This window comes from Copadichromis virginalis, linkage group LG10 (assembly GCF_057382275.1).
Source record: "Copadichromis virginalis isolate Kocher_CV1m ecotype Utaka linkage group LG10, C_Virginalis_male_GT1.1, whole genome shotgun sequence".
NCBI lineage: Eukaryota > Metazoa > Chordata > Actinopteri > Cichliformes > Cichlidae > Copadichromis > Copadichromis virginalis.
This window is the reverse complement of record NC_140627.1, coordinates 29,141,648-29,162,196: the sequence shown is the minus strand read 5'-3', so window position 1 is coordinate 29,162,196 and position 20,549 is coordinate 29,141,648. Positions and strand designations below refer to the sequence as shown.

Sequence of the window (20,549 nt, the reverse complement as noted above, 5' to 3'; positions counted from 1 at the left end):
CCTCAAAAGTCTTTAAGATGATGTAATGTGGGGATTGTGAAGACCTCTTTACCATTTATCTAGTCTGGGCAGAAGGTGAAATATGACTAAAAATACAAATAAACCCTGTTTCTGTTTTCAGTCCTCTCTCACAGATACTAGAAGCCAGCCTTACCCATCCCAGGAGATCATCTCCGATCTGACCGATCACAGACGTCTCGTTCCTCTTCCTGATTGCAGTCATTTGTTCTGTTATAGAAACTGGAGCACAGCGAGAAGATTTTATTTTATTTTTTTAAACATCCAAAAATACTCACCAGCTAGCTCAGTTTGGTGATGACTCACATATTTCTCAATCATTAATTGATTAGCAACATAACATTTACAAAATTAAAGTTTTTACCCCATTTCCAAAACAGTTGGAACGCTGCATAAAAAGTAAATAAAAACAGAATGCAGCGATTTGCAAATCTCATAAACTCATCTTTTATTCACACTAGAACACAGAGAACATATAAAATCTTAAAACTGAGACTTTTTAGTATTTTATAAAAAATAATTTTAAAAAAAGCTCATTTTGAATTTGATAGCAGCAACACAAACCAGGGACAGGGGCAACAAACGGCTCGAAAAGTAAGTAAGTAGTGAAAAGAAGTTTCAGTTCCTCAGTGCAAACTCACCAAAGGCCAAACAAAAAGTCCAGCAGCAGGTCTCCTCAGCTGTTAAAAGAAGAGGGGATGCGACGCAGCAGTAAACACGGCCCTGTCCTGACTTTTTTGAGACTTATTGCTACCATCAAATAAAAACGAGCTAATATTTTTCATAAAGTAGTCAAACGTCTCAAAATGAAGAAACAAAATCTGTAATTGTTCCATTCAGTTTTTATTTTTTGGGATTGGGATTGAAATTTAAAACCACGCCCTCTTGTTATAGCTCCCACTCTGGACCATCTCCTCTCCCTGTGACTGTTTTCCTGAATCAGTTCATGTTAAGGGCTTAAGAGGGAAAATGCATGGCTGTGAACACTAATGATGTGTCATGACTATGTCAGCACACGTGTTTAACCTACAAGGGACCATGGACAGTCATTTACTATGACGCCAGCTTTATATTTGTGTGTGTCACTGTGAAATTTCCGAGTTTTTTTTTTTTTACATGATCTGGCCCATTGGCAGCGTGACAAGGACAAAGTGTGTGCTGTAAGTGTTTTTATAACATTATAAACTTTTACTTTATTGTAACATCCAGTAACTTTCAGTCACTTCCCTGTAATGATTTTTCATTGGACCATGAAATGACCAAAATCCAAAAATCAATCAATTAGAATATATGAAAATCTGCCGTAGATGAAGGAAACAGTATGTGTCTCATTAACACAATTACAGCCACGCCCCTACTCAGTCATGTGTGAAATGTGTTACCGTGCAGCTAATTGATTGTTACCATGAAGCTGAAGGATTTCCTCCAGGTTGATAAAGATGTGTTTTATGTCTTCTGGTGGAAGGATGCCGTCCCTGTTCAGCCTCTGGCAGAAAACACAGTCCAGCACCTTCAGCATCCTCAAGTGTGCACGCTCAGTGTAGAACAGCTCTAAAGAGCGAACGGACAAATGCATGCATGTGGCTAAAATTAGCACAGATTTCTTTTTTTTTTTTAATCATTTAGGAAAAATGTGTAATATTGGCGATTTACCATTGATGACTTCCTGCCGGTTGATCTCTTGTTGCGTTAAGCTCATCAGGACGCCTCGAGGGACCAGTCCCTGCCAGATCAGAGGATCTTCTTCACACTCAGCCTCTCCGCCTTGGTCATCTTCACTCTGGATGTCACCCGGTACCTCCATCCTAAAGAGACAAAGAGAGACTGGCTATCATAAAGATAAATGTGGCATTAGAAAGGGAAACAGTTACTGCATTTAAAATTTTATTTAACACAATAAACTATTTAAAAAGTATCAGTATCATTAGGATATTTTGACAAAATTCCCAACCCACCTTTCTAATAGATGGTTTGTCCCGTGACAACCATGACCATAAAGTGAAAACAAACAAGACCCCAATATGTTGATTCATAGGTTAAATTTTTTAAAAATAATAACAACTCTTTGGTTATTTATATCCAATATAAGCAAAAACTCTTTGAAAATGGATACAACTTTTATTTGGCTGCGGCAGAGGGTCGCCCTCCCTGAGCCTGGTTCTGTCGGAGGTTTCTTCCTGTTAAAAGGGAGTTTTTCCTTCCCACTATCGCCAAAGTGCTTGCTCATATGGGGTCATATGATTGTTGGATTTTTCTCTGTATGTATAATTGTAGGGTCTACCTTACAATATAAAGCATCTTGAGGCGACTGATGTTGTGATTTGGCGCTGTATAAATAAAATTGAATTGAATTGAATTTGGTTTTCTTTCTTTGCTTTCAAATTGTACATTCGTATGCTGTTACTTCCTTTAAATCCAGAAATTTCCTTTACAGTGGCACACAGCCCAAAAATGTTTTTAAAAACAGACTTAAAGCTGCATCCCCAACTTCAACTACCTGAAGGCCTCCTGATCTTCATCCCGCTGCTCCACTGTGGAGGGGCTGAAGTCAAACTGAGAGACGCCGTCGTGGTTGTCAGCAGACTGCACACTGTCGCCTGGTCTGGGCTGCATGCAGAACGGAGAGACATCTGTAGAATAAAGGAGAGAAGATGAAACAATTATGACTCGAATGGAGCTTTAATTTGAACAAATTCAACAGTATCCGTATTCTGCAGGGATATTTAGTAGATGTTACTGAAACTAGAGATAGTGTCTGAGTGACTCTGTGTTCATCCCACATGTAATGGAAGATTGAGGCAATTAAATAAAAGAAAATTATCAAAATTTAATAACGAACAAAAACTGGAATATCTTACTGGATTCTGACTCTTGTCCGCCTGCCTCTGAGACCTGAGTGGTGGGGGAGCTGTGTGTAGGGAGGGTGGTGGCAGGCAATAATTGGGTATCTGATCCATCGCGGATCCGTCCAGGACTTGTGGCGGACTGGTCTGATGGTTCAGAGATGCCAAGAGGCGACTGAGGAAGCTTTGGCGGACGCTGCTTGATCTGGTCCACAGCTTTCACGACTGTGCAGAAACCCATGAGCATGAAGTATCACACACTACATTGATAACGTTATTGTATGTACACCCTCAATTATACACAGATACAACTCTTTATGCAATAAGCCAGCAAATACCTCATGGTTAAAATATATATTTCTTCTTCTCACCTGGGGTGGGGTCCACTCTGCTCGGACGCCGAGGGGGGCGGATGTTGGGAAACTGATGGAAATAGTTATAGGTTACACATTGGAGTAAATGATTCTCAGTTCTGAAGTTCACTTAAATGTCAGTCACATGTCACCTGTGTGGAAAAACTACTGTTGCCTGTCCCAGCACAGCCTTGAAGGGAGGTTCTCATACATTCAGTGGCCAGAATACACAGGGAAGCAAGCTGAACATACTGGGAGTAACCCAGATGAGAGGTGTTTCCATGCTAAACGCACTGGAAAGGCTAATTAGCACAGACAGGAGGAGTAAGTGGCTCCTAGCTTTCTCTTTGTCTCTGTGCTGCATGTGCTTAAGGTCTCACACCCTGACGTTGCCTTTGTTTATTTGACTCTGCTCTTAGTTGTGGAAGATCAATAAACTGCACTACAGTAAACTCAAAAAACGATCTACTTCAGAGGATGTTCGAGTGTTTTTTAACTTTTAATTGAATCTAAAATGCTGAATCCAAAAGTGACCAGCCAGACAAAGTTTATTATTATTATTGTTTATTATTTTCACCTTCCTCTCACCCACTTCTCAGACTTCATATTTTTCTCATGAAAAAACAAAACAAAACAAATCAAAACATGTTTATCTAGGAACTATTTTTTTAAAGACAACAAAGTAAATCTCAAAAAAGGTTTTTAAGGCTAATAAAGAACATCGATGATAATTGATAAGTCAGCGACTTCCCATAGATCCATCCATCCATTGAACCATGCACTTAACTACTTACTCATTAGTGGAATTGTATAATGATTGCATTATTCTGTATAGGTTACTGTGTGTGTGTGTGTGTGTGTGTGTGTGTGTGTGTGTGTACCTTAATCCTGGGGAGGAAAGTGATGCGAGCACGTTTGTGTTCGAGGCCTCGATGCTCCTTCACTTTCACTCCGAGGTGCTTCATGTAGGTGAGAATCACATACTGCATTGTTTGCCTGCAATAAGAGACACACAATGTGTAGCAGTGTAACACAGAACACGTGCTGCTGATTTTCTCATCTATGCAGCAGCTCTTAATGATCACAGTATTAATAACAGACGGACGTTCTTTCAGACAGACCATCTCTTACAAAGAAAGAAATATCCATCATATTATTGCAATAAACAAAAGAAATACCGGTGGACCAGTGGATCTATAGTATCAATTTTAAACTCCTATGTTGCCTCGTTCACAAGCTTATGTGTCTACGCCACCTGTTTGCATGTCTGCAGGGCGGACGACAGTATCTCGTCAGTCTTTTACAGCTGAGCAGTAAAAACACACGTCTTTTTCTCCCAACACTGATGACTGGAAAACCATTTACCAGTCATCAGTGTTGGGGGAGGGGGGGCCTACATAAAACAACAAACAACGGTTTTATAGTGTGTTGCAATGTAAAGCTGTGGTGTGATGGGTGCAGTACAAGATGTCACCACTGGGGGCAAGAGATTCCGCATTTGGGTCTCTTGCATGGTGTATCAGAGCTTTATGACTGTCTTATTCTTTCCCATGTGCAAGATTTCTTTTCCCCACCCACCCTTTATTTTTTAAGAACGTCCAACAAGATCATTCAGGGGAAGTTAATGAATGATGTTGAGCCGATGGAGACGTGGCATCAGAGGCATCAGTACAACTTTCATTTTCGAGCAATGAAATTTGCCCTGATGTCAAAATATTTGTGAGTAAAGCACCTCTATGATTAATTTTATCTTACATGTGACAGACTTATTTATTTGTTCAAAGATATAAAACTGTGCTCACACAGACTTTGTTTGAGATATTCTGTCTTAACATTTAGTCACAGATGGGACAATGATTTATAAATATCATAACAGAACAGAAACTATAAAACTTCCCCAAAATCATTCACACTGAGTATCCTGCAGCTGCCTGATGATATAAAATATAAAACTCCCTCCTCTTACCACTTCTCCTCTTCTGAGCTCTGTGATGTCAACCTGCAAAATCACACACACACACACAATCACATGATGCACGTCTGTGTGGGTGTTTTTTTTGTTTGTTTTAAAAAAAAAAAAAAATACAATCAGAAAGGAGCATAGGGGTTAAAAATACACATCTAGGTGTCTTTGTGGCTCAGAGACTTACAGGATATCCTCTATCTTGAAGAGGATGTGTTCAGCACAGGAGCATTCTTTCTCCAAGGCCTGCTGGTCTCTTCCTGGCTCAGAGTCCAACTTACAGAGCTCGTCTTCGGCCAGCGTCAGACCCATGCTGCGCTTCTGTCTGCACACCGAGCGCATGTACATAGAGAAATATTACTTTACACAGACATGTATCAGATATCTGCCAGGAAAATATTCAGGTTAAACATTTATTATAAGAATAAATTTAACAGCTGAATGACAGCTACCTGAAGTCTTCCAGGTTCTTGTGCAGGTCTGGTAACAGCGCGTCCTGTAACGTCTGAATGTACTGTTTACACAGGCTGTCTGGGATCAAGTCCAGCCTTCGCTTCTCTGTCACACACACACACACACACACACACACACACACACAGAGAAAATATTCAAACCCAAAGCATCCAATTCACAAATTAAATGGAAAAAAAAAAACATTTATAATTTATTAAAGGAATCAGGTTTAAACCCTAATATGACGGGTCGCGTATGTGATACACGTTCTTTGTTTCTGCTGTCGTAGAGCCTGTTTTCAGCCACTGCAATCGATGATATCAGAACGGTAGCCAATACTGTCAAATACCCCAAGTTATTAGAATTGATTTATTTTCTCTGAAGCTTTCAAACATATTTCATTTACGAGTGGGAGTGTGAGACTGACACACAGATTGGTGCGATGTCAGTAGTGATGAGGATGTTGTACCAGTTTCTTGTTGTGAAGAGTGAGCTGAGCGGTCGATCTACGTTCCTACCCTCACCTACAGCCACAAACTGTGGGCACAGTGAATAAATGAGTTATTTCAGGTGGGTTGGGCATCTGCATCCTGGATGCCTCCTAGGTAAGGTTATCTGGCCCAAGACACGCTGGAAAGATTACATGTCTCAGCTGTCATGGGAACACCTCTGTACCACTCTGACAAAGCTGGAGGAAGTGGATGGGGAAAAGCCAGTCTGGACGTCTCTGCTTAGACTGCTACCCCTGCGACTAACACCCAGATACAACGAATATCTTACACACTACATAAGAAATAACAGTAATAAATTGCATGATATTTATCCATATTTACCAGTCAATCATGCTCATGCTCAGTTTACCTTTTTCATTTCTCAAGGTTTCATGAATTTGCATGAAATTGGAGTTTCTTAATCTCTCTCACTCACACACAAACACTTTCCTGAAAATAATAATAATAATTTTGTGGTCTTAGTTTTTGTGTATAATAAACTCTTTGTTAAACTGCTTCAAGCATCAGTTTGCTTATTAGGCCCCAAGCAGCAGAGGTGGACAGTGTAATTCATTAAGCTTGTTGTCTTCTGACTACATCTTCTACTTCCAAACTCCGGCACAAAAAAAGTGGAGTTCAGATTTTAACTTTTCAACGCGACATGCACAGTATGTGTGAAGTAAAATCTTTGTTTTACAAGAAAAATGTTCGCCCCCACCACCACCTAAACACCCTCCGCCCGCACAAACACATCCTCCAGCCACACACACCCACATTTTGTTTTCAAACTCCATTGAGGTTTATTTCACACCTCAATCAATTAGTAAACAAATAAGCAAATACAAGTAAACTGCAATAAATTACAGGTAGTAATAAAATAATCTCCAAACTCTTTTACGCTGTGTCCACACTTAAACGGGTATTTTTGAAAACGCAGCTGTTTCTATGCGTTCGGACCTTTCGTCCACACGTAAACGGCGTTTCGAATCACCGAAAACTGAGATTTTTTTTTTTAAACGCCATTTTTTGCGTTTCCGTGTGGACGAGGAATACAGAGTTCGTCACGCAGCGTCAAAGGTATGTGTCTTTTTTCACGTCACGCTGTGTGCCACGTTATTGTTTACGTGAGATGAATTGCAGAATGGCAGATAGAGACAAAATACTGTTAATCTTCAGGTTTTACACGCTTACATATACACACGCAGTTACTGTCCCTCCATTTAGAAAGGCAGAGGCGTCACGGTGTGATTATTTTATGTGTAGTTTCCTGTGTAATAATATTCAACATTGCTATCAATACATTTCTCAAAAAAATGCCTCTCTGTGCAAAAAAACATAAACAACTGTGGGATACTGTTTGTGCGTGGTTTGAACTGGGGAAACAAATCGTGGCAGGATCAGCCTGATATTATTTGGATCCCACTGTAACTTTACTGTATAAAGGGCTAACATCTCCAAAATGTCAGGAGTAGTTAGTCATTACAAGTAGTGTTTGTGAACTAAAAATCAAGAATGTGGGATACTGTTTGTCCGTGTTTGTCGAGCGCATGCTCCCGACGCAATGGAAACTAATTCTGTTACAGAGACCTACCTCGGCACTTGTGCAGGTGAAGCCAAAGGGAAGATATGCTTCACCATATTTTCTAGTCTTTGGCTTAGAATGAAGTTGGTTTGGAAACATAATTGGCGATGCTTCAGCTCCTGCTTTGCGTTTGTGTGAGAGCCTCGTCAAAAACCTGTCAATTATGCTAGCAGTGTCCAAGCCTTCTTTTTTCTTTTCCCCTGCAATGGGGCCCCACACTTTGGGAGCCTCTGTTTTAGAGGATTCCTCTAATGCCTTACCTAGCTCAGCCGAAACGGTCTCTGGCACCGGCACTTTAAGATTCTAGATAAGACAACAGAAGGAGAGTTAAGAATCCCATCAACACAGGAACACTATTTTATTTTATTTTTTTAAAACAAAAACAGGAAAATTGTCACAAAGAACAGACACTGACTGAGAAAGAATCTAATAGACCAACTTACTGCAGTTCGATCCATGAATAGCGTGTGTAATTCAATAAAGAAGCGTCGACTTTCTTTGGAGTTGGTTTGCTTGTACATATCAGCGTAGAGGTAACACAGCTAACCATAGGGGGAAAATACAGTTAGTCCTTTCTATTAGGTTCTATTAGTCCATGTTTGCATAGCTTCTTATTTCATGAATTGCATTACTTATTCAAACCATGAACAAAATACAACATCGTGAGAAAACTGTCTCTTTAGGTCAACAGCGGTGTTCCACAGGGCTCAATCCTTGGCCCACTTTCATTTATGACAAAGTAGAACTTGGCAACCCTTTTTTAGGTCCCTGAGTTTTATATTCATACATGATACTGAGACTGCTTTACACACTAAATTATGTTCATATTGAACTCGTATAATCAAAGAAATGGTTTATCTTATATTACATTAGTCTGCAAGATTTTCCTTCTTGCCAATAGTTTCACAGCTCAATAGTTAACACATTTCTGCAAGGTTTATTACTTTTCTATAATGTCTGTGTAAACTGCATTCACATGTTTTATGCTTTTAAGACATAAAACAACAAAAGCATTCTTCTACCAAGTGTTGCCTCTTTATACTGCTAAATAGCCAGCTCCATTGTTGTCGATAAACTTTGAAAAACACATTAATGAGCCACACTGTTGCACTGTGTGACATGTTCCTTTGTTATGATGAAAAAGGCTCTTTGTAGTTTATTTTTAGTCAGTTCACTTTCCTGCTTCTGTAAAGACTCACGATAGGACTGAATGTGTATTTATCATACCAACAGTCCATGGTTACAGTTGTTTTTAAGATTTACATCTTCAGTAGGAGCGGCTGGGGTTGTGATCACCAATGTTTTGTCACAGATGCTAGGCCCATTTTATATATAGTTTATATATAGAGTATGTGGTTGTGAATCATGAACGCAGTGTGAAAATAGAAAATGACTAAGAACAAGTCCACGGAAAGTTTGGTAAAATGAAGTTTAAATACAATTAAAATTCCTTGCTACTACTTTAGGAAACAGTATACGCATATGCTTGCTATATACTTATGTATGCTTTTAATTTTCAGCCTGCAGTGGCCTCATATTGGTATCAAATGATGATACCAATGGATTCAGACGATATTGGCAGCAAAGGCATTACCACACACTGATTTGTACTGTGTTTGTGGCTATACCAGAGGAGCAGGGTCAAACTGTGAGACCACATGGTGGAGGAACACTGCGAGGTGTGCCGGCCGAGACTTCAGCGACTCAATACTCTGGAAACAGGTACACTCGCCATTGATCTGAGGAAAAGCATCCATTTATTAGATCGGATGATGATCATGTGACCCAAAAATCAGAGACATTTAGCCAGATACCTGTTCTTGTGATGATTCAAAGTAGTCGTCTTCTGCTCCAATAATCTGAGGGTTTACGAGGTAAGGAGGGCTACCCGCACTGCACTGGGTATTGGGGTGCTGTGAGATATAATTGAGGTGCAGGGTCAAACAAAGAGGTTCACATGACAAAGGAATAATTTCTTCTTCATATGTAGGAACCCTAACCTTAAGTTTAATCCAAGAAATATTTTTAACACTTTCCCCTTGGACAACTTATAGGGGTAACCTTTGTCTCTCTTTTCTCAACTGACTGGTTTTTATTTCAGGCATGCTTCCAAAACCAAATGACTGGCTTTTCCTCCCTCCTGTTCTATGTCCTTACTGTTGCTCTTGACCTCTTGCCAGGAATCCATTTACCAGAGCATTTAGTTATCTATTGTTTTTTATTTTTTTCCTGCTGATAAGGAGTTAGGGTTGAGACTTGTTTTTAAGCAATTAGTGATTAAATTTTTTTCTAATATTCTTTGATTCACTGTTTTGCCCTTAGCTCACCCTAAAATTCTATTTAACCTTCTTTCTGTTTTTCCCTTCCCCTGTTTCTCTCTGAACCAACTTTACGTTGTAAAATTGAAAATAAAATGTGTTCAAGGATAATTCTTTTTTAAGTACTGCAAACGTCCTCCATTAAGTTACCCAAATTGCATGGCACTTTTGCAGTTTCGAGCCCAAAGAGCAAGCACATTAGCAACCCTCTCAGTTGAACTGACAAAGAGCATGAACATCTAGAACTTCAGCTGGTGGAGACAGAGATCAAAGTAGCGCTTCCTAGGGTAAATCCACTTCAGTAGAGTCATTTCACTGGGTCTCTGGAAGCAACAACCCCTGAGGCTGAAATAAAGCTCATGTAGAAATAACCTGCATTTGTGGTTGCCTCCTAAAGCAAGTCAGTCAAGTGTTAATAGGGCAAACTTAATAGCATTAAAAACATGACTATAGATGGGTGGAAAAGCAATTTGGTCACAATGAAGAGCTGTCCCTTGTGTATCAACCATATGCTGGGTGACTCCTTTAAATCACTGGTTTAGATTTTGCTTCAAGTTTGGGCATGGCTGCTTTGATTGAAAGGTATGCTAACAAAGATGCTGGTAGCAGAAAGCTACTTTAGCAGAAAGCTACTTTAGCTAGCTTTCTGCTAGCACCTGTTAGCAATGAACTGAAACTCACAGCCATGTTTGTGCTCTTGGTGCCTTTTTTAACACATTATTGGAATCATCTAACATATAATATAATATAATATAATATAATATAATATAATATGTTAGATCCATCCATCCATTCGCTTCCGCTTATCCTTTTCAGGGTCGCGGGGGGCGCTGGAGCCTATCCTAGCTGTCATAGGGCGAGAGGCGGGGTACACCCTGGACAGGTCGCCAGTCTGTCGCAGGGCTAACACACAGGGACAGACAACCATTCACTCCTGCATTCACACCTATGGGCAATTTGGATTAACCAATTAACCCATCCCCACTAACTGCATGTCTTTGGATGGTGGGAGGAAGCCGGAGTACCCGGAGGGAACCCACGCAAACACGGGGAGAACATGCAAACTCCACACAGAAAGACCCAGGAATTGAATTGAACTCAGGACCTTCTTGCTGTGCGGCAACAGTGCTAACCACTATATTATATTTGGGCTTTCTCTGTGATGCAAAGCATCCAAGAAGTTTGTGCTTCAGTTAGTATGAGTGTACCCTTTGTCTGTGCAACTTGCTAACCAAGCTTACAAGCACTCCAGACTTTAGTGTAAATATGGCCATTTGTGGCTGTAAATGAACCTGCCAAGGTTCCAACATGGCAGCTGAGGAAAAAGGGGATGCGAGTCTCTGCATTATACTCCTACACTTTCAACTCATGCAGTTCGCTAACCAAACATGCAAGGCATTGCTAATAACACTGATAGAATATTGTGATGATGGAGAAATAATAACTTCTGGCTCTTCTGGCTAATTTATGGGAGGGGCCTATTGTCATTGCTTGTCTAGTTTTATTCATGTGAAATTAAACATGTTTAATGTCAAATTTACACCAAATCAAATTTGCGTGTGCATCTTACTGTGTCAGCGGCATCCTCAGCCTCTGGCGATGTGCAGATGTTGAGGCCATCCCGCCGACTAATGTCTGGGCTCTGACAGGGAGTCCCTCTGTAGCCCACAGTGTCAAAGAGGGGGCTGCTGTGAACCTAATGCAGACACAGATGCATGCACATTAACACACACATGACACACAAAACACTTAAACCAAATTGATTGTTTAGTCTGGTGCTGAATACTGGGAAATTCCTGAGAGTGGAAAGCACTACTTAATTCCTATTTTTAGAAGCTGTGATAAAAAGACTGTTATTACAAAGGAGTCTGTGTAAGCAGCAAGGCTTTGTGATGTGTTTAACATTAGATGGTGGTTACTGCTACAATAGATTATTAACAAAAATCCTTGCTCAGCAGCAGCAGCTCAAAAACTCAGAGGTAAAAATGAAAAGTGTGACTTTAATTCTTTTTTTTAAAAAAATCTATAAGTGGTCAGAAAATACCTGAAGTGTTGATTTAACTTTACAGCCGAGAAAAGAGGGCTCTTATAATATATAAAATCTTAATGTTCAGTCAAGTTTATCAACTAACTTTTATCATATTTTATCAGCTTTAACATTTAAAGTAATGACAGAATAAAACTGAAAAAACTGTTCAAAAGCCGAACCGAGAACACCTCTGACATCTGTTTATCGACTCATACATGACCAGCCTACATCGTCATTACCAACTGGCACCATATTAAATGCTCTGATGTGTCGGTGTACTCACTGAGTTGTTATTGATCAGGGGGCCATTGTCACACGGTGTGGGTGAGGTCTGTTCCTTCGGAGGAGACCCACCGTCTCCATCCTCATTCTCACCATTCCAGGAAGCCGTGGCTGCTTCCTGAAATTCAGACAAACATATACATACATGTATATATATTCCTTTATTGGATCATGACACCACCTTTTGTTTTTTGTTTGTTTAATTTTGCCTCTCCACACCACCTCAGGAGATTTAAAAAAAAAAAAAAAAAAAAAAAATCAAACAATCAAGACATGATTAAAGTACAAACATTCACTGATAAATTCGAGGGGTTTTGACAAATGTATTGCATTAACTGTTTAGAAATTACAGCCATTTTTATACACAGTCCCCCATTTTCAGAGGCTCAGAAGCAATTGGACAACTGATTGACAAGCAGTTTCATGTTCTTTTATTCAGTGACAAATTAAGCTGAACTTGCATTTTACAGCTGCTTGGTGGAAGATGCCGATGCAAGCAAAGGAGGCTGAAAACCCAAAATAAACCTATCAAAGAGACAGAAAACCTGCCAGATCAGCATTCTGGTACATTCTTAAAAAGAAGGAATGTACTGGCAGCAGCAACAGAAAAAAAAAATCCCCTCACATCTAACCAAGTCCAGAACACTCTCGAGGAGGAGGCAGACATATCATTGTTAAAGTCTACAATCAAGAGATGGCTTCATGAGTGTAAACACGCAGGGCTTATAACAAAGTGCAATCCGCTGTTTATACTCAAGAACAGGAAGGCCAGATTAGACTTTTCCAGAGAACATTTCAAATAGCCTGCACAGATCTGGGAAAAAATATTGGGACAAATGAAAGCAAGATAACCCAGAACGATGGGAAGAGAAGAACATGGAGAAAGAGATCTAAAGTATGTCACATTAACAGTGAAACACGGCGGAGGAGGCGTTATGGCATGGGCACATATGGCTGCCATTGAAACCAGACTGCTAGTGTTTCTTGATGATGTGACTTCTGATAGAAGCAGCAGGATGAATTCTGCTGTGTATGCGGCTGTACTCTCTGCTCAAATTCAGCCAAATGCTACAAAACTGATTGGACAGAACTTCACATTTTAAATGGATAATGAGCCAACGCAAACTGCTAATGCAATCCAAGAGTTTCTCAAGCAAAGAAAGGGATATTCTTCAAAGGCCAAGTTAGTCACATGCCCTCAACCCAACGGACCATGCAGAAAACTGAAGGCACAGAGACCCACAAACAAGCAGAAACTGAAGGTGGCTGCAATAAAGACCTACCAGAGTAGCACTGAGGAGGACACACAGCATTTTGTGATGTCCATGGGTTAAAGCTGGAAATTTGCACTTCAATCACATTTTGATCATTTGATTGAAAAGTCACTTTGGTGGTATACAAGGGCAAAACTGCAGGAAACATGTCATTGTCCACATACATATGGAACTGTATGCATGAATTCATTCAGACTGTTATCAGTTACAAATGATTAAGATCATACAGACTAAAGATCATCTAGTGACCCTGGACCTCCAACTAGTCACGGAATATCATGGTTGCAAAATTCTTTTATAATTTTTCCAGAGTTTTTTTAGATGTGGATGGATTTTACGACCACAACCTTCTGACAGTAGGATTATGGGAAGTTGATGCTTGGAAATCTTAAGTGCAATGGTTGGTTACATACTGGTCTTTTATAAGGAAAATTGAACCATTTCATTTGGTTTTATTAACCAGAAGTATGACTAAAATGAGATTACTTATATTTAAATTGAACTAGACACAAAATCTGACAGGGGAAAATGTGACTTAAACATAATAATTGGGCACGTAATCCTGTCGAAGTTTGAGCATTTGAGTAAATAACTTCCAAATTGAAAGCCGAAAGTCCAGAGTTTCAACAATCCCTAAATCGTATGCACATTGCAGAAAAAGTTTGACTCGTTCGATGTTACGCGGTGGACACACTGCTGACATCCTGCAGCAGTTTCAGTAAAAAGTTGGTTGAAATGGACCGGAACGATGAGGCTAATTAAAAATAATGAGCTGCATGGGTTGTACCAGCCAGATAAGCTTATCACGAACCCTGTCACAGTTAAAAATAACATTGTGTCAGAGGACTGAGGTTTCACTTCACCGCTGTAGCAGAAGGAGGCATTAATCTGAGTATAAAGCTCCTTCATTCAAATTTTTTTTTTAAATTCACCATGTATTATAATTACTTTAAATAATAACAAATTACATTATTCTTATTATCTTTTTGAGTACGTGTGTTATTTCATTACATATTTTTGTTCTGGTAATAATTTAAACTGAACAACCTCTGGAGGATCATTTGTGCCAAGTTACTCATTCAGAATGTAAGTAAGTGCACTTAAAAACAACTTTAAAGCCTGATGGATCGATCTAGCGGCTGGAACATTACGTTCACTTGTCAAGGCCCATAAAATGTTTACAGTGACCATATTGGGTGATACTTTATTGCAGAACAAAGCTAATTTTCCTCTAGCGGTACTGTGGTTTTTCCATCATCTGATACAGTTTACTAAAGTCCCGCCCGCCTTCAACGAGACCTGCAATAACAGGTTAACGGTGATTTCATTAGTAAAATAGCAGCTGAGTTTTTTTGCTGTGTGTGTTTATGTCTCAAAAATATATACAGTGTTGTTCACTTATTGTGCTAATGGAAGTTTATACACCCTCTTAGACATACTTGCAGAAATCCTCGCTTTTGCATTCATCCACACTTTAAATGTGACGCTGCTTACACAGCTTACAACAGGATTCTCCTCTTTCTTACCCCATCAGACAGAGAGGAGGATGTGGTGTTGTCCTGAGGGCTACAGGGTGTGCTGCTGGTCAAGAAGCTGCCTTGCTCCCCACCTGACAGTGCAGGTGAGTGGGGTGCTGAGAGAGTGTCTCCTCCTTCCTTGTTCCCTTCCTTCTCCTCTTCCAGGGGGATCTGAGGAAGCCCTGGAGGCCTCCCCAGCACTGTCAGGGCTACATAGGAGCCCGCTGCCAGAGAGGAGTCATGGGAAAGGAATGAAGGGAGGGTGAAGGGAGGGGAGAATATAAAAGCCATCAGAACCAGCTTAGACAACCCAATGTGTCAGACCGTTAGAGGAACAATAAGCAATCTGCAGAGCAAGTATGCTTATATGTTATGTCATGAGATAATGTGCTGTTTGAACTGCTAACTGTAGCACTTATGCTGCAATAACTTATAAAGGCAGTGTTTTGACTTTGAGTCTATATATAATAATACAATGTTAGCTGACACGTCTCATCTTTTCTGATAAGTCACTTAAGATCTTTTTGCTCAAATGTAGTTTAGGATTAAAACAACTCAACTAATGTTTATGTTGACTTAATAATATCTTCTTAATGAGCCTTGTAAATCACAAACAACACAACAGATGTGATACAGCAAACTAAGGATGTAAATAATTAGAGCATACTCACATCTTATCAACTTTACAACCTCTAAGTGGTTTGAATGTGTAACTAAGGTCCCGTTGACCTGTCCAAAGACAAAAAGCATTAGCAAAGAATTTCTACAACTGACCAACATATGTTCCTTAAAGCCTAAAACCCACAATTATACTGTTTTGTTTATTTCATTCGTGGTAGTCACTGTTTCTATGTGGCATCATTCTGTTTTTCTGTTATTCTAAACAAACCCCATGACAACATCAAAATTATCCGTGGACATCAGTCCATCTCACTGACTTCACTGTGCTTTTAGTGGCTCATTTGTTATTTCTGAACATGTTTAAAAAGAGCCACAAGAAATGTATGCATGCATTCATAACAGGGAAGAAGCTTTGTGACACAAAGCTGAAGTGGCTGAAAAACATTTGGTTAGCTGATCACTTTATTATTAATTCTGTTGCTTTTATAGTACTTTTTCAGGCATTTTATAGCCTTTATTTTGATAGACCAGTAAAAATCAGATGGGAAAGTATGGAGAAAGCATGGAGAAAGCATGTGAGCTGTTGTGAGACCCTGTTTTTATAATATTTCTAAGAAAAGTAAAAACACAAACAGCTGGGATGGAAGAAAATGGATAGAGATAAAGCAGGACTTACAACATGAACAGGTCACACTGTGAACTGCATGTTGGTTTTCTGATATTTTATTACAGTGCAAATAATCTATAGATTCTTTTTAACTTTCTAAAGTCATCAGTCCAGTCATTACCACGTCTCATTGTGATTGCCCAGCTGTGCAGAGGCGAAAGAGTGATGAAGCATGAAACTGTTCTGTGTAGCTCTCATTTGTCTATTGTTTGAAAATCGAGCACAGCATCAGTTCAGGAAGGTACAAAGTGAAATCCAGCCACAAACAGCAGCTCAGCTGATCTAAATGCCAGCCCACCTCACCTAATGGCTCAACTGACACCCTTATACGCATCAAATTAGCAAATCACGTAGGGAGTGCCATTTACGCTACTTTATCTTTCCTAATAACCCCTGGAGAACATAAAAATCCCTTTGGGGTTGCATCATGAAGGGCATCTGGTGTAAAAATCCGCCAAATCAAGCATGTGGAGCTAGAAACTGTGGCAACCCTCAGTGAACAAGGCAGCAGCCTGTCCAACAATTGCTGCACATCTGCAAGCCTTTGTGCAACCCACCTCCATCACAGCTTCCCTTCTGATGCTGTTCCTGATTTTTCTTTCCTTTTGGGTCATCTTGCGGCTGCTCTTACTGCCTCCATCATTCCAATAAATGCACATCACCGCTTACGGAACTATCCATCTCCTTTTTTACTCCTAACTAAACTACTTGTGGCGCGTTTTAAATTGCACACTATCAATGTCTCCTTGAGAAAACATTGAAAATGTTTGTGCCAAAGTCAAGAAACAGTAGGACAAAAACATCCTGCATTCAACTTACTACACAGTCCTAATCCCTTTGTCATTATCTGTGAGGTTTACTGTACAGATACTACATTGGAGCAGAAGTACCACTCTGAAAACATGCCTGATACCCATCCCATTGTGTACAATAAATACAGATTTCCTAAGAAATAAGAACTGGATTTGAATCTTTATTTTGGGGAACTAAATTAAAAAAAAGTTTTAAAACAAAGGAAAAATTGGTGCTAATGTGCTCTTGTATTTTAGACTCATTAAGGTTCATTTGCTGATCCCAGAGGTAAGAAGAAAATAAATGAGGAAGCTAACCTTAATGATCCTATCTCCTGTCTGCACACCAGCTCGCATTGCAGCTCCATCTATAATGCAAAAGACAGGAGAGGGTCAGAAGTTGTGTGTGTGTGTGTGTGTGTGTGTGTGTGTGTGTGTGTGTGTGTGTGTGTGTGTGTGTGTGTGTGTGTGTGTGTGTGTGTAAGAAGTAAGAAAGAGAGTCTTACCATCTTTGACCAGCTGCACAAACACAGGGTTGTCTCCACTTACTGTCAGCCCAAAGCCATTTTCATCTCTCTGGATTATCACACAGCGCTGGACCAGACCTGTCTCTCACACACACACACACACACACACACACACACACACACACACACACACACACACACACACACACACACACACACACACACACACACACACACACACACACACACACACACACGGTACCCAAAGCGGTAAAAAACCAAAAACAAACTGTGGACGACTTTGTTTTGTGGCATTTTGTTTGCGTTACAAAGATGAAAGCGTCACACTGCTGTTGTTGTTGGATGTGGTTGATATCAACATTACAAAATTACTGAGAGCAGTAATATATGAAGTTTAATCTCATTCTTTTGCACTATAAACCTCGATCCGGTACTGCGGGGGAGAAAAAAAAAAAGCATTCACACAGGAAGTGACAAATTACAAGACTGAAATGAAAATAGTTTCTTAAACAGTCTCCTGCCGTCTTTGCTGAGACTCACTGCTAAAAGATCTTCATTTTTCCTCTCATCTCTTGGAAAGAGTTCACTGGAATAATGTTTAAAATAGTTGAGAAAATCAAAATAGATACCACAGAGCAGCAGAACTAAAGGTTGACACTAGCTTAGTCATTGGTTGCCTATTTGTTGTTTTAACATCACAGCCTGGTTTTATTATTAGAGAAAACATCTGTACTTATAACTTTATATTGCTAAAGTAAAACTTGTTGGAGGGAATTTGTTGTTGTGTCTGGAAAAAGCTGATTTTTAACACAGATTTTAAATACATGACCACATCTTTGTTTTAAAGCTGTGATAGTGATGGTATTGATTGTTCTCTGCTCTGCATGAAGACATAATCTAAAATAATAACCTGGAACACATTTAGATCTGAAGTTGTATGACAACTATACTTGAAAAAAAAAGTATGGTGTTCCACAAGGGTCAGTTTTAGGTCCTCTATCAAATCTTCCTTCACTTACCTCAGAAGTTATCTTTATTCTGCAGATGTCACTCAACTTTATATAAACATATACCAAACCTCAGCACTTAGGATGAATTTTTTTGTTTGTTTTTTGCAGAGAACAATATCTGTGTAGATATGTGTAGGCAAATAGGCCTCAAACCCGATTCTAAAGCTTAAAACTACAGTAGCACACGATTCTGGGCCAAAGGCACAACAGCACGGTGCTTAAACCTGACAGGAGGAATCACACAGATAGAAAAAAAAACAATAATAATCTTTTTAACCTTTTCACGCATAGTGGTCACTACAGTGGACAGCTATTCAAAGGCTTTTTTATTGTATTTGTGTCAGTGTTGATGGTATACTTGCACATAAACACAACACACAGTGTATATTATTTATTCATTTGTCAAATTCATATGTAAGTAAGTGCATTCACATGTAAAAACCCTTTGAAAAGTACATGTTTAAAAAATGAAGTTCAAAAGTATTTTTTCATGCCTAAAGATGAATAAAAATAATTAAGAAAAAAAAACCCTGATCGTGGTTGTCATAATTCATGCATGAAAGGGTTAAACTCACTCCCTATCACGTACCTCCATTTCGATCTTAAGTGGGCAGAAGAAGTGAAACTGTACATTCTGTCACTAAAAAGGAGTTTAACTGCACATTTAATCACTGACACTTCCTAATATAAGAAGAGGAAGTGCGATTTCAACACTACCAGTACAGTGTTTCTCTATGATAAAGAAATGTTGTTGTAGTAAATAAACAAATCTGTGAGCACGACTCTCTGGAATTAAACTCCAAGAACAAAATGTATAAAATTACAGAAAATGTTTTGGTTTCATTGCCCAGACTGTACTGTAACTATAAAAGGAAATAGTTTCTTTTTTATACTGTAGAGCCAGTACTTATTTACTTTGGTGTAGTATGAATGGCCACAGGAGCGGTCTCTATCAGCAGGAAAAGCTGTAAAACTTATAAAAATACATTTAACAGTCCGAAATTGATCCTCCTTCACATTTTTCAAAGCCATTCAGGTGAACGGATTGGAGTTTATGATGGACTTCTACTGTTTGACAGCCCTGATCTAAAGGTTGAATGCAACAACCTAATGCCTGTAACTAAAATGCTGCACTTGCAGTGTGGTTATCCTCTATGATCCCCCTCGTTCCTCATTCCTGTTAACATGAAAGATGCACAGACTTCTTTGTTAACTATATACACTATATTTATAAAAATGATCAGGTAAAACGGTACAGTGCTAGACCAACCATGATTTTATTATCCAGTGGGAATGAATTAAATATATAAAGACACTGATGTAATTTCACAATGAGATCTGTGTTATGTTTGAAAAAAAAAGAAAAAGATAGAAGTTATATAAAACCTAACTTGTATCGTCTCAAATATGCATCAAAAATATATTTAAATGACAACTGCTACAAAGAGTAGAATAAATATTAATCTGATTTAATCTCATCCATTGGTCTTACCCACGTTTTGTTTTTTAAGTGGTAAGAAAGCGACGCCCTAATTAGACATTGAACTAAATGTCGCATAAATGGCACAGAAATGCCCATCAGCTCACGCCAGGAGCACAGCTAGTAGTTCTCATTTTAATCTGACCAATCTTTGCAGTCCTCTGAGGTCAGGGACTCATTTTGCAAACCGAGCTGCGTCTATAATAAAATCCTACAAATCAACCTCACCAGCAACATGAAATCTGCAAAGAACATCTGCTAGATCAGGAAAACTTGATGTTCTTCCTGCAGCCACTGAGGAAGTTTAGTGCAATCTGCCTGTCTGGTTACTCCCACTTCAAAGAACCATCAGAGAGAGTTGAGTGGATA

General features: G+C 39.3%; 1 protein-coding gene across 1 annotated transcript in view; it reads right to left on the bottom strand.

The window, feature by feature from the left end:
- The window catches only part of arhgef12b (Rho guanine nucleotide exchange factor (GEF) 12b), a 46,992-nt gene that overhangs the window by 11,848 nt on the left and 14,595 nt on the right, over positions 1-20,549 (bottom strand). Inside the window, exons 3-22 of the mRNA XM_085470983.1 lie at positions 17,709-17,807; positions 17,521-17,570; positions 15,795-15,852; positions 15,133-15,347; positions 12,334-12,450; positions 11,592-11,717; positions 9,518-9,616; positions 9,332-9,442; positions 8,147-8,245; positions 7,964-8,006; positions 5,630-5,735; positions 5,365-5,502; positions 5,181-5,213; positions 4,096-4,210; positions 3,233-3,284; positions 2,877-3,086; positions 2,516-2,648; positions 1,672-1,823; positions 1,423-1,569; positions 155-240 (exon numbers count right to left, since the gene is read on the bottom strand). Of these exons, the coding sequence (XP_085327109.1) occupies positions 155-240; positions 1,423-1,569; positions 1,672-1,823; positions 2,516-2,648; positions 2,877-3,086; positions 3,233-3,284; positions 4,096-4,210; positions 5,181-5,213; positions 5,365-5,502; positions 5,630-5,735; positions 7,964-8,006; positions 8,147-8,245; positions 9,332-9,442; positions 9,518-9,616; positions 11,592-11,717; positions 12,334-12,450; positions 15,133-15,347; positions 15,795-15,852; positions 17,521-17,570; positions 17,709-17,807 (2,189 nt within the window). The remainder of the gene's footprint in view (positions 1-154; positions 241-1,422; positions 1,570-1,671; positions 1,824-2,515; positions 2,649-2,876; positions 3,087-3,232; positions 3,285-4,095; positions 4,211-5,180; positions 5,214-5,364; positions 5,503-5,629; positions 5,736-7,963; positions 8,007-8,146; positions 8,246-9,331; positions 9,443-9,517; positions 9,617-11,591; positions 11,718-12,333; positions 12,451-15,132; positions 15,348-15,794; positions 15,853-17,520; positions 17,571-17,708; positions 17,808-20,549) is intronic.